Source organism: Coptis chinensis, unplaced genomic scaffold, assembly GCF_015680905.1.
Source record: "Coptis chinensis isolate HL-2020 unplaced genomic scaffold, ASM1568090v1 utg4887_pilon_pilon, whole genome shotgun sequence".
NCBI classification, from domain to species: domain Eukaryota; kingdom Viridiplantae; phylum Streptophyta; class Magnoliopsida; order Ranunculales; family Ranunculaceae; genus Coptis; species Coptis chinensis.
This window is the reverse complement of record NW_028238159.1, coordinates 34,987-49,749: the sequence shown is the minus strand read 5'-3', so window position 1 is coordinate 49,749 and position 14,763 is coordinate 34,987. Positions and strand designations below refer to the sequence as shown.

General features: G+C 35.3%; 2 protein-coding genes across 2 annotated transcripts; one reads left to right on the top strand and one right to left on the bottom strand.

Annotated features, from left to right (window-relative positions):
- The first annotated feature begins 389 nt into the window (after window positions 1–389).
- On the top strand, window positions 390–7,187 carry LOC147473081 (protein NOI4-like). The gene is made up of 3 exons (XM_086587826.1): window positions 390–668; window positions 5,718–5,903; window positions 6,795–7,187. The coding sequence occupies exons 1-3, from the start codon at window positions 663–665 to the stop codon at window positions 6,837–6,839; spliced, it is 237 nt and encodes a 78-aa protein (XP_086443952.1). The 5' UTR covers window positions 390–662; the 3' UTR covers window positions 6,840–7,187.
- Window positions 7,188–7,949: 762 nt separating this feature from the next.
- Window positions 7,950–13,439, bottom strand: LOC147473080 (transmembrane emp24 domain-containing protein p24beta2-like). Its single transcript, XM_086587834.1, has 5 exons — window positions 13,263–13,439; window positions 10,228–10,437; window positions 9,111–9,297; window positions 8,910–9,017; window positions 7,950–8,273 (listed from the first exon to the last, which is right to left on the bottom strand). The coding sequence occupies exons 2-5, from the start codon at window positions 10,435–10,437 to the stop codon at window positions 8,140–8,142; spliced, it is 639 nt and encodes a 212-aa protein (XP_086443960.1). The 5' UTR covers window positions 13,263–13,439; the 3' UTR covers window positions 7,950–8,139.
- Between the last annotated feature and the right edge of the window lie 1,324 nt (window positions 13,440–14,763).

The following is a 14,763-nucleotide window of genomic DNA, read 5'->3' as shown; positions in this document are numbered from 1 at the left end:
TATGTTATTCAAAATTATTAGAGATGTATTTTAAATTGCTAAAGCTGTATTGAAATTAGTTGTAATCAACATACCTTTTTTCCGTTTTTGAAGTTGATGTTTTCCACATTATTTTGGTCTCCCCAGAAATTCATTTCACTTTTAATTGGAATTTTGTAGATTTCGGATGAATTTTAGTTATTTTTATTAACCCACTACTCTTTTGGTAACTGATTTAGTTCGTAGTTTTTATTTTGTTGGTAGTTGGCTTATTTAGTAGAGACTAATAAAAGAGGTTAAAATTGTAAAAGTAAATTTGAGACAGATGTCAAATTTCAGTTTTTATGGAGGAAAAACAAAAAAAATGTTTGCTATTTCCTCTTAACTAAAGAAATTTGCGGCTGTGTACCTATACCTAATTTTCTGGAATTTTTCTTTAAAAAAACTGAAAAAAAAAAAAATGATGTGGTGGAAACGTGCAGAGAGACACACCACCACCATCAAAGGAGAATAGCTATCATATAGTCTAACAAAACAAAAAAGAGTAGACCCCACCACCATCTTTCCGACCCACTATAAAATAATAATAATAATTATTATTATTCCTTTCATTCATTCTCTCCTTCCAAATTCCAAATTCCCAGAAAAACAAGTAGACCCATCTTTCTTTCTTGTTCAATTTCATGTCGGTAAGATCAATACTATTCTTCTTCTTCTTCTCTTTTGATTCATCTATCACTGGAGTTTATTCTTTCTACTTAATTTAAGCAGAGTTAAAAGATGTAAATTTTATTGACCTTGGATTGTGAAAGTTGACTTTAAATTATTCACTTGTCAATAGAAGTAGATAAAATTATCAGCTAATTGGATTATGCAACTGTTTTTTCTCATTTTAATTTATATACTGATAAACATATGACTACGAATAGAGAAAGAGAACGATAGGCTGATGTCTTACTTTTGTTTCGGGTGGGGCGTATCACTCTTGTAGACTAGTAGCCAATGCCATGCTCCTTTATTTGTAAAACCATATCTTTGTTTAGGAGTTTTGAATATTTTGATTCTCCAAATGTTTCAACTTGGCTAACTGTGTTATTACTCACTTGCTACAAACTGTTATTACATTTAATACTAAAATAGACAAATCATTTGTTCCACATCTTAGTGATAAACATTGTCGGGAAAATCTTTGTTGTTTGGAGGTTGATGATCATAGGTTACGTAATCATTTTTGTAAGATTTTTGATGAATAAGATTGAAAGTTTAGTAAGATAAGTAAGCAAGGTATGGTTGCTCAAAATGTCATTAGATATAACACTTCAAATTCTTGGATGATGGGTAGAACTTAGCAATTTTTCAGTTACATCAGTATTTACCAATTTGGAATGCCAGAAAGCAGCAATATTGCTTTCAAGTCCTTTTTCTTTTTTCTTGATATCTCAATTTCTGATTCAATAATATAACTAGGCGTCGAGGCTAAACAAAGGCTCGTGTCCTTCAATGTTATGCTCTGAGGAGTGCCACGAAGATGCAATCTTTTGTTTCAATTTATGTTACTTTTTCGTGTGAGAAATCACTAGCTGTGGAGATAGGTAAATTAGATCCTTAGAACATGTGAATTCTACTAAGAGATATGAACCTTAATCATAAGCCAAACGAAGATCAACCAGTCTTAAAATAAAACTAAATTCATGCAAGACAAATTACACATTGCAGATATGGGATATTTCGACTAAAATCAGTTTTAGTAAATATGATGATAAGGAGTTTTAGGGCAGATAGGGTTTCGATAGAGGTGTGGAAATGTATGGATGCACTATTAAGTTTTTTATACTAAAAGACTAATTGTTGAATAGTATCTTGAAGACTTTAGGCTCATGTCGGATTTTGCAGCCCACACAAAATGAGAAATATCATTATTAGTTCTTTTTCTTCGTTGTATAACTGATTGGAAATCCGCTGCTCCCCCCCTCCTCTTCTCTCTCTCTCTCTCTTTCATGGAATGTTTTGTGTTCTTCTTGATGCTCCCCAGGGTTTTGAATCACCCCTAATTGTTAAAAATCTTACAGCTTCATGCCTTTCAATACTGTTTTCTCCAAAGGGTAATCTTCCATGAATCATGGATCCAGTTTCCATGATGTTGGGGGAAGTTGGAGGGACATGGAAGGTACTTTGAGTGGAAGGGGTTGAGGTTGTGTGATCTTATTTTTTCCTAATTCGTGTTTGTGTCCGACACGGATAAGAAGTGTCTGACGCGGGGAAATATAAAAATTGAGGTATATTACATACATTTTGTGTCCGCATGTGTCCAACACGGACACGTGGATACGTATCCGACACAAATTATTTTTGCAATATGGTGTGTCCATGTAAAATAGATTTTTTCAAACAAAGGGTTTAGTATGTTCTAAGATTTAGGAGAGTTGGATGATAAAGACAGTCACAACTTTGATGATCAAGACGATGGGAAGTTGGTCGGTTACGACTTCACGGATGAGGATAGAGTTGGCGAGGAAGGGAGCCAGGTTTGAGGTTTCAGCGACAACTTGACAAGATGAATTAGCAGAGGATCAAGCGGTGTATGGAGGCTCTCTTGTTGTATCTCATCCATTGCTAATGATTTAAGGTCATGCCATATGGAGAGAGCAGAGATGGTGGAATGTTCGTAGGGATGTAGGGATGATGTGATCGTAAATAATAATTTGACTAGAAAAAGGCTATGATGCACGGATACGGGTACGGGTACCGATACGGCGACACCAGGGTACGATACAACTTTTTTGAAATATTAGGATACAGGTGGGTACAACTAATTAATATGAATATTTTAAAATATATGTATTCTGAAAATTATGTTAGTAGTTATTTGAGTAAAGTTAGTCAGGAACACTTGAAAAACTATTATAACACATGTCAAAGTCAATACAACTTAAAGCCTCAAGAACAATTTACATTTCAATGGAGTATAACTATCAGATTAGGTCTATTTTAGGGATTCCAGTACCCTAGAAGTATCCTGTACCCATATAGGTATCGTACCCGACCGATACGGTGCAATGACATTTTTGGAGTATCCATGCATCGTAGGAAAAAGGTGATCAACATTCTACATCTTGGGTGCAGTATTCTAAAGGTTGAGGAGATCGAGGTTTTGTTGCCTTAAAATTAGAGCAAAATGTCCAAGTTGAGGTGGGCTTAAGAAGAGCTATGGGACTGACACATACCTATCAAATTGGAAAGTTGTACAAGACGAAGTGAGAGGAACTATGCTTTATAGGTTGAAATGCAGGGCAACCAAGAAACATGTCCATAAATTTAGTGTAGCTGACACGAGGATGTCATATGGACGAGTGATAAGGCTAGAAATTGAAATTATGGACAGTGAATTCTAGAAAGAATAGAAAAAGTTCAAAATTTTAAAGAAAGAAGATTGAGATGGTTTGAGCGTGAGCGATGTAGACTGCTAAGACTCTTGTAGCTAGTGAGATTTCAAATGAAAAGTGAAACTGTTGCAGCTGTGGTTTTCAGGAATGATTTGAAGTGACCTGAGTCATTATGAAACTATAATAATAGACAGGATTCAATTGGTGAAATTTAGTAACTGGAATGCCTCAGACATTTTGGATAAGATACTGTTCTTGTTGTTCTAAATAAGTATATCTTAAGGATTTAACGATGATCTGACACTTCTGTCAAATGACTTTTTAGATTATTTTGAAAGATATATTTGGCAAGATTTAGCAGGATGGTTGACTTGCTGTAGAAGTGATTGAAGCTATTTTTGTTGATCTTCAACATATTGGTGACAATATAGTCCCAATAAATGATAAACTGAGAATTTAGTTTAATAGTTAATTGAGATGGTTGGTACAGATGTAGTGCAGATTAGTTCCCTAATTAGAAGGTCATCTGCTGGTTATATATGTTTTTCTTGTGGAGCAAGAGGTAGACCAAATATGAGATGGAATTTGGTTATATGGTATGTCTGAGGGAACTTGCACTATCGAAAACTAGGGTATTGGATTATATTTGAATGGTGGAACATGAATTTTTCAGCTCATTCTGGATATTTGGGATAAAAAATATAGTTGAGGTTGGTTGCTTTGAGAAAAAAAGTAATCCTGTTTGTGTTTTACCTGTATCGCCCTCTTTGAACTCAAATATTAGATCCAACTTTTCATTTGTGCAAATGACCACTCTTTAGAAGATAATAGTGAAATTGTATTTATGTTAATGGAGAAGAAGTTTGGAGAAAAAGAGGATACGGCCTAAATTAGGTTTGGCCTTCTATCACTTCAATATATATATGAAAATCAGGGTTTACAATAATAGAAACTGCCTAAAATATTCGGGTTGGCTCTGGAGATGTCCTCTTTAGAACTCAATTAGGTGTGCAAAGAGAAAGTTCCTAGAGTTAATTAATCTCAAGTGCTGTTCCAGTCTGTCAGTTTCAAGCATGACAACCAACAAGCTTGGACCCAGTTACAATTTTGTGAAGGGTCAATCCGAAATTTAGAAACAATTGGGAGAAGTTTGTGAAAGTAAGACACATTTGAAAATATGAAACATATTGTGAAAGTTTATGAAACATATTGTGAAAGTAGGACTCATTTGAAAATATAAAGCATATTGTACGTTGGTTTGTGAAATTGAAGACTGGTTTGTGAAATTGAAGACGATGATTTGAATTTGAAACAATTAATAAGTTTAACTCAATAAGAATTGCAATTTTCAAATGGTAAGGCTGTAGAAGGTTTCACTTTTAACCCATGACTTGGGATCATGTCCTACACTCCTACCTTCACCAAAAATAGGTAACCAGTTACACTGATGGATTAATGAGTAGTGTGCTCCTTTTTTATATTGAGCAATACAAAAATTGCTTTCGTGCCAACAATTGGCGCTTTGAAGAGTTATTAAGAAATTGAACATACTTAAGCTTAGCAGAAGTCATTGTTTTCTGTAATATGTATTTATTTTAATCTTGGTGTGTTAACATATTGGAGATTGGATAGGGTTTACCTGGTCTTCATCTCCATATTGATTACTTGCGTTGCGTTCTAGTAAAATTTGTAGGGTCCTCAAATGGCATTCTGGCTTCAAATATGCAATTGGCTGTATCATACAAAGTATGTGGTGGATTGCTACATTATAGTTTCATTGAATGTCTTAATTGGGTGAGATTTATAACACTGTTACTTACTCCTGATTGGAAAAATGGTTCATGGAGGTTACACATGTAAACGAAATGTGTAGTCTGCATTGTTTTTGAATACCATCTATTCCATGATCGTTGGATGAGGTTCATATTAATTTGTCTAGGGGCGTAAAGTTATCTGTGTTCTTGGTGGCTTATTAGCCTGGGTTGTATATCTAATAGATATAAACATGATAGTAAAAAAGAATGTTCTGTTTCTAGATGAAATTCTGAATGACGAGTACTCTCTGGTATAGTTAAATGTAATTTTGAATTGCATTCACCTTGTCATTTTATCCATGCGGGCCGGTCAATATTGTAAAAGGGATGGTGTACAATCAGTCATGTTTTCTTTTAGTAATCATAGAAAGGACTAGTTTTTCTTCCTGGTTTTGTTCACTTGGTTTGAAAAGCACTTGGTGCTATTTAATATAAATCTTTCCATGTCAAGGTCAAAAAGTTGACGAGTTAATCTGTAGTGCAACTGCTATTCTGGTATGGGACTGAAATAACATCTTCCTAATATCTGTTTTTCTAACAGGAAAAGGGTCGGCCATTGCCAAAGTTTGGAGAATGGGATGTCAATGACCCTGCCTCTGCTGAGGGATTTACTGTGATTTTCAATAAAGCAAGGAATGAGAAGAAAACAGGTGGAAAGCCTGACTCACCAGAAAAGGATGAAATCCGCACCTTCAGGCAGCCTACAGATTCTGCCAAACCCCAGAGTGTAAGCTGCTATTTGTTTTTCCAAATTTTCCACTTTTCCTTGCTTAATTGAAGTTATTATGACTATGGTGAATCAAGTCTCTTGGAGGAATAATAATCTCGCCATCGCAGATTATATCTTTAATTTCCAGTCCTTTACTAATGGTCTCTAAGCAGGATTTATTTTCATCTTTCAAATGTTGTGGCTATGGTAAGAGGTTTTCAAATATTTTGAAAAGGATAAAGTTGGCTATATTGTCTTGAGATATAACAGGTAGGGGTCTGCCTAACCCCATCATCCTTTTTAAAAAAACGAAAAACAAAAAGAGGTTTCCAAATGTCGGGGGTAATTTCCAAGAAAGGTTGTCAACCAAAGTAAGTGTGTGCTAAGACTGCTAACTCAAGTTCATGTGAATAGATTTTGATAATCGAAAATACCGGATGATGCCGGATTATGTGGCTAAACTATAGAATGCTACAGAGTCCCCAATGACCTGCCTTCTACAGTTTTCAATTCTTCCCGTAGTTTTCTAACGCGAGAGAGAGAGAGAGAGAGAGAGAGAGAGAGAGAGAGAGAGTTATATTATTTGAGCTGTTTATAGTTCAAACTATGCAAACATTTTATTAACATGGAACTAGATTTTCAACTGTATGATCAAGATCCTTGTGATTCTAAAGAATTTTAATTCTGGTGATGACATCTTGGGATCTAAATCATTGAGATATTCCACCGCTTTACCTGTAATATAAATGGATTAAGTTTAGGGAAAATTGATAGGGAAGATATTACATTAGCCGATTATAAGTTTCTTTTCACAGCCACCAGATTGCAATATTCTGTGCGAGTCTAGGTGATTTGCATGAATTGGTGGAATTACTGCAATATTGATGTTGATTATCAATTGATTTGCAGAAAAGTTGGTTTTGCTGTATACAACCATCTCACGCAGAGTCTTGAAATGGAGGTTTTCATATATTACCTGTCTCCCCGGAGTTTTCGGAAGGACTGGAGCGTGTAGCTGTGATGGCTTGCCGGAATCAGTTTGGTGTGCATAACTAGGTTGATGGGCAAGTTTGGTTGAAGTGATGGGAACAATACTTTTTAATGTACTTTTGAATCACTATATGTTGAGCTCTGCTCAACTTCTCTGTTTCTTCTAGTCATTAATTTCTCAATTGTCTGACATTTTTATGGAAAACTGTTTGTGGATTTGGTGGTTTCCCTATATACACGGATAAGAATGTCCTTTAGGTGGTTTGTCAGGGATAAAATTTCCTCTGGATACAACTTTCCACCGTTTTCATATTTTCAGTTGTTGCATATGGTTTTAGTTACACGACCCTTTTGCTTGCTCCTAATTCCCCATTTTGTTCATATCATCTTTAGTTTAATTCCTTACCGGGTTAGGATCGAGTTTGGGCTCCTAAAACGAATGAAAAGAAATCAATAAATCATTTTGTAAGTATAATGTCTTGATCAACTCTCCTGAGGATGAGATGCAACGTGAAGAACAGAGTTATTGTTCATATCACTGGGATCTCGTATGGAACCAGCGATGCATGGTTTCCGGGTTGAAATCCCAAAGTTAATTTCAAATACAGTGACGCAAGATAAAACTGTATGTAGGGCTTTTAAACATTAAATGTTTGGCCCGTTTGTAATGCAGCTTGCACAAGGCAATAAGCAAGAAAACTGTACCACAGCTATCGCTGGTCTAAACGAGAGACATCAGCGACACTGTTTGGAGTATCACTCGCTCATACGTCAAAAATTAGAACTTTGAGAAAATGAGGACTCCCAATGAGATTGGTTGGGGAAAAGAGTCAATTGATATGGTAAAAGACTCCCATTCCGCAGTCGATCAGAGTTTTCTGGACTCCAAATTTGTGCGTTTCTAGGCATTACAGGGCTACTTCACCATCCACAATGGAAGCCCTCATTTATCATGTCTTTAAACCCTGCAGTTCAACAGACACAACAACTGAAAGAGCAGGCCATTGTAGAATAGTTAGTGCCTATGCTTTTTTAAAAGAGTTAATCCGGGGCTCAAACTGTTTACACTGATTCTTTACTTTCACAATATGCCTTTGATGTAGAAAACCTTGCCCCAGTAAATTACCAATGTGAAAGGAAAATCATACATGTTTTTATCCGCTGCGGAGTTACTAAGAACTTGAAAAGAGCTGAAAAACTAATTCTTTTCAACTTGGAAATAAAGGAAAACCAGGTTAATACGAACATCAAATATCCCTTTGATCTAAACTCTGGATGTGCCCAACTTTCTTTCAAACAGCCGTTTAAGAAGGTACACTTGCAAAAAGCTAGCTCCAATGAGTGTTGCTGATTCAAACATAGCCTTGTGGATTGCTCTCTTGCTCATTCCTTCATTCACTGCAATGCAACGAAACAATCAAATGGTGAAATAACCGGAATATTTGGTAGTATCTAGAATTTCCTTCCCCCATATCATAATCAGAAACACCACCCTCAATTAAAATGACAATAAATAAGCTACAAACGCTGTTTAAGTTCTCGCCATTCAACCACACTACACTAAAAAGGACAAACATCAGCTTAAATAAAAACTGGATGTTCAAGGCACCAGCTAATCGTCTACTTATCAAGAAAAAAGGAAAAAAATCCTGTGGTTTTACGGAGCCTGCCAGAGAACACTTTGCAGGCTAGGTTACATAAGTTTTTTTTGGTATTGTTTACTTCATTCATGTAAAGAAAATAGGGTTAACTAGTATTACCCCCCTACTAGATGAGCCAATTAGGATTTCCCCCAACTAGATGGGGAAATTAGGGTCTCCCCCCTGAATACACACAAAAAAAAAGTCAACCAGAGTGGTTGACTTTTTTTTTGTGTGTATTCAGGGGGGAGACCCTAATTTCCCCATCTAGTTGGGGTAAATCCTAATTGGCTCATCTAGTAGGGGGGTAATACTAAAAGATCCAAGAAAATATAGATGGATTTAAACAAACTCGGGCAAGTAGACAAAGTTGGTTCTAGTCCATAGTCCATACCTACTGTTTGGCGGTCAGTTTGGGCCTCTAACCAGTGTTGTTCGAACTGAATGTTATAAAGAGCTTCCTCTAACTTGGCAATTTGCTCCAACAATGGATTGAAGTGCTCTGCAGAGTAAAAAAAAATCAACATGAATTCGACATAAATACTTGAGGAGTTAAAAGGAGGAAAAAAGGAATATAACGAATAGAGATATATACCATCTTTTGCATGCTGATCAAAATAAGTAAAGTGACCAACATGTACATCAAAGTCTATGGTTTCGTGGTAAGGAGACTTGTTGGTGAAGCAGAATTGATGAAGACCTTTCCTGTGAACCACAAACTCAAACTTCTCACTTGTCTTGTCCCGAGAATCATGAATCTGATCACCAGAAGGTCCCTTCACCTAACAAAATGAATATACGTATAGGATCAATGCTGTTTCCAGAAAGTACAATATAAGAATACGAGAGAAAGCATGTTTCTAAGCAAATGCTGCCAAATTCACACATGAAATCAAGTATTTATTATAAATGAAGACTGCATATCAGATTCCTTACCAAACCTCCACATGCCATGTAAACGCGTTTGCTCAAACACACAATGGTACGCATACGAACCGTGAATTTTTTTGACAATGGCATGCATTCAGCTTGTGTTGAGCTGTCGGCTTAACACATGTCGTAAATCTCTTAGTATCCTTTTTTTTCCGGAGTTTAGTCTTCATCGTTAATATCAATTGAAAGGACTTGTCAAAACCTCAAAGAAAATATAGGTTTTGTCTTGCAAATAAAAGTTTATGGCATTTTGAATTAGGAAATTAAAAAAAATACAACAAATTCCATCACCATCACATATGCAACATATTACCCCCTCCTAAATATGTATGTACGTACTCTCTACCTTTACATTTAAAGCATATATTTCTCTATCCTCCAATAAGTTTTTCCCTCTAAACCCAAGCTTTCTTTCAACATATTGTTTCTGTCATGTCTTTAACAAATGGTTTAACCATTTAGCATAATAGGGAGGCACACATTTGTGAGATTAGTAACATCAGTTTATGTGTTGAGGGCATACGAGTGGTTCCTCGAGTGATTTGACCATGAGAATTGAATACTTGTGGTTGCAGCAAACAAGTGTTTGTGAAGTTCTAGTGTGTTACTATGATGCCTAGTATAGTTGTTTGTAACCAATGGAGTAACGGACTATGATAACAAAAGGAACCCGATTCTTAATGAGAGAGACTGAGAGTTTGTGTACAAGAATAACTAGCCACAATTGTTGCGTACAAGTATAACTAAACACAATTGTTATGGTAAAAGGAATTACTTACAATAAGGTCTACGCCATCTTCACTGTAATGCCAAGGTGCATCAGCTTTGATCACGACAAAAGAAACATGAACAGTGTCCCCTTCAGATTCAACTGAATGAGAGAAACATTCTTCTCTGTCTATTACAAATCTAATCCCAGAAACAGATTGCAGGCTAAACAAATATGCCAGTACCACGAGTATAACATACTTGTAAGATCGAATTTCCATCTGTAAATTCAACAAGACAAAATTATATAAATATATGATTACCCAGAGAAAAGGTATTGGAGGCTCAACTCCAATCAAAGAGGGGCTTCCTCAAAATGCCATGCTCTATTGAAAACACGAAAACTGACAAGACACACAATTTTTTTTTTATATTTGCTACACTGCCAATACAATAATTTGTAAGCGGTATATCCCTTAAGACTTGGTCATTACGGTGTTACTTGCATTATTGCGGAGACAGCACAGATTGTTATACTCAGATTAAATCAATATAATTCTTCTTAAAAAGGCATTTATTACATGTTGACATAATGAAAACTAAAAGGTATAAAAAGAAGCGAACATTACTGTTAATGGTATTGTGAATCCAATTAAGAATTGGATCTGTGACCGGTTAAGAAAAACACAACTGAAACATTTCCTATCAGAATAACAAGATGCACTATGCATCGAAAGACATAGCAATGACAACTTCCAAACCATGTCAATATATACATGCGCCTCCAAAAAACAGATAACAAATTGTCTGTTACAACAATCGAAATATACACGCTTAATTCCCTGCTGCTTAACCATCCATTGAAGCCATATAGCTCCCTTTGAAGCCATATAGCTCCCTTTGAAGCTTCAAAAGCCTCCCATGTATTCTGCCTCAGATACAGTAGGACGGAGTATATTTATCCAACTTAGGCCCAGCAATAATCCCTTACATTCAGTCAGCCCAAAAAAAAAGGTGTGAACTAACTTGAAGTATTTCAAGTTAGTCTCATATGGATACACATACACCTATCTTCAAGACAGGAGTATATGATATATGTCACCTTCAACAAGTGACACAGTATAAGCTTCTGCTCCGGTATGAAAGCAATACTTATTAAGGCTAATGAACAGAAAAGTTTGGGGAGAAAAGAGAGTATGGCTTAATTAGTTTCGATCTTCTCTCACACTGTTGATATAGGAAAATAGTCGGTTTACAATATGGAAAACAACAAAAAATTATGGGTCGAGGGGATTAAGCCCCCCTCCCCAATTTTCCCCGGTGAAGTGTCTGACCTATCTAATGTCTCAGTTAGAACTAAAACAAAAGTTTTTGTTCATGATTTTGCAATAGCAATTCATTTTGTTGCTGTGGCACAAGCAATACATCGATATTGTGAGTATTTATGACATCACGACATTGTTTGCAACTTAGCATTAAAGTAGAATAAAGTGATTTCCAACATATCATTCTCGGATAGTGGTTCACCACAAAGACTCCAGCTAGATGTGATCTTCCAAAAGGCTGAATTTTACTCAGAGGACATTTTGTGGCCTAGGATTGTATGCATAACCAATCATATCTTGCTTTTAGAAGAATCACTGTTTATTAGTGATCATTTTCCGCACACGGCTATTAGGAAGGACCAATGATCCATAGAGGTAATTTATTCTACCTTAAAGGTGGGGTGGTGCCTACACAGTTACACATAATCAAAGCCTCCACCTTGCAATATCATTGACTTCATTCTCATTAATTTCTTGTTACTTCAATTATTATCTCTGAGCTAATGGAATATAACACCTATTAACTTTTCAACACGACTCCTGTTTCTCTGTCAGTCTTTTTAAGAAAAATAAGGTAATCCAAGCTTCAATTTGGTTCCATGATATGATGTTAACCTGGAGCAAGTATGGCTTTTGCGATAATTACTTCCACAGCTACATATATTGATGTTCCAGGAGTTGCAAGGACTTATGGTGTTGCACTCTTTTCATTAAATCAGATTTTTTCCCATTAGGTAATCCTAACAAAATTTAACTGAGGTAACACTGTTTGTCCAAACACAAAATTTAAGTTTTCATAAATTTTGCACTTTTGTTTCTCTTCATTACAGGTTTTTTTGTAACAAGGTTTTCATTAAGGCAATAAGCAATAAACTTAGAAGTACAGAACATCCACAACAAAGTTTATAAATGGCATTGACCATCCGTGGATGCCCACCATGGGGCTTTTAGTAGAGAAGGATTTTTCTTAGGGTTCTCATGTCCATTTAGAATTTGTGTACCATAGTGTCTTTGTATCTTAATAAGGAGGTTACATACAACTATATCTATATAATGGCATGCCATCTCCCATTCTCAATACACAAGAAATAAGAATAGTTTTCTCCCGTCCCCCATATTATTGTCTTCCTGCATACATTTTTATCTCTAAGCAATTAGATTACAACACGTTATCAGCACTGCTCTTACTTCTCATTCTTATAAATAAGAAGCAAAACCTATATACATTTACCATGCTAAGGTTACTTGCACTTATCTCATCACAAAGAATAAGAATAAGAAGCAAGAAACTTATATACAGTTATCATGCTAAGGTTACTTCCTCTTATCTCACAACGAAAAATAAGAGTAAGAAGCAAGAAACCTATATACAATTACCCTGCTAACGTTACTTGCTTGTATCTCATCACAAATGATTAGAATAAGAAGTAAGAACAGTTCTGACAACGTGTTATAATCTAGTAACTCAAAGAAAAAAACTGGTGCAAAAATAATAAATACAACAATTTGAAGGGAAAACAAAAAAAAAAAGTTTATTGAGAATGAGAGGAAGCGTGCCTTTATATAGGCATGAATAATTTCCTTACCAAGACACAGAGATAGAATTAGAAATGAAAACCAAGTAAAAAACCTCTCTACTTAGAGGCTCATAAATCTATTGCCTCTATAAGAAAAACTTTATCATTGCAACTACATCGAGATTTCTAAAATCAATCAATCCTCAACACAATCTAACTAACAACAAGATGTGTAAATATTGAGAAGAGGTAACGAAATCATACGTTGCAGTAGCGAAGTCTTCCTCGTTTGTTAGAAACAAAAAACAGATTAAAGAAACCGACTTTAGTTGTTTCGCACGTTGCATATACTCACACTCATATTGCAAACTATCACGATATATATCGAACGTAAATATCACTATATCTCCGATAAATTCATGGTTGATAATATAATAATATATTAATTCTACTGACGATTTATTGATATATATCACCACGATATATCTCATCGATATGTAATGTATCTTGCTAGTCATATTGCCACGTGTTTTCTTTAAAAATCAAAGGGGTGCCGTTAGCTCGTTATTTACATCCACAACGTTTTTGCTCTATGCCTCTGGCATCATCTCTACACTATATGATAAGCGGGTCTTTTAGAAGCCTCTTCAACTCTCGAGTAGGCAAATTGCAATATCTCTTTTGTTATTATTTAGTCATTCCTCCCTTTCTTTTGTTATTATTTAGACATTCCTCCTTTATGTCTTGCAATCGTAATCAAACACTGATGTTCTCTTGCAATCGAAATCAAACACCAATTCCTCAATGTCCAACTCCACACTTTTTATGTCTTGCAATCGAAATCAAACACTGGTGTTCTCTTGCAATTGAAATCAAACACAAATTCCTCAATGTCTCTATATATATTCTTGAGAGGTGTAAGGTTTTTTTGAAGCAATATCAAGAGTGGGTTGCTGCGAATAAGGATAGATTAGAGGAAGAGTCATATAAAGTTAGAATTTTGCTTTTTTTGTTTTTGTTTTTATTATTATTATAAAAGTTTGATGTGTATTATTTACTATAAAACATAAGGTATGATTAGAATTTGTCAACAGAATGACTCATGTTCTTGAAATAACACAATATTAACTAGGAAGTAGGACTTGGATTCTAAATATGTTACTCTAAATTCCAAATATTCTGAGATGTGATGTTCGAAGTATGTGTGATTAGTATGTTAATGTTGTGATACTGTATTTGAATATAGAAACAGAATCAGGAACAATGACAAACCCTACATTTGTTTCAGGAGAGTTGTTCTCTGCCTCGCCAGATATACCAACTGACTCCATGTCTCTGTCGAATTTTTTGGTGCATCGAGAAGCAACTTGCTTTTTTCTATCACCATTCAAATTGAAATGATCGCAAGAAAAGAAAAGAGAACAATAATGTATACATAAAACAATAAGTTTCAAGCATGCTAATTCCTAAGAAGATATCCACAGATAAACCACTCACTAAATTCTGCTTACTTTGTTTTCTTCATACAAAGCCCCACAGTGATGTACAAACAAGTGTGTTTATGTCCCCGAGTAAAGGAGTATCAAATGTCAACCATAGTCGTAATGCCAAAGCTTAGTTTGCAATGAACTAAGCTTTGGCATTACATTATGCTTTAAAAGTAAAACCATTCTTTACTAAGTCGGACCTGCAATTGGTTGAATGAACTATACTCTTCAGAAGGCAATTTATTGATTTGGGTGCAACTGCCTATGGTATGACTCAT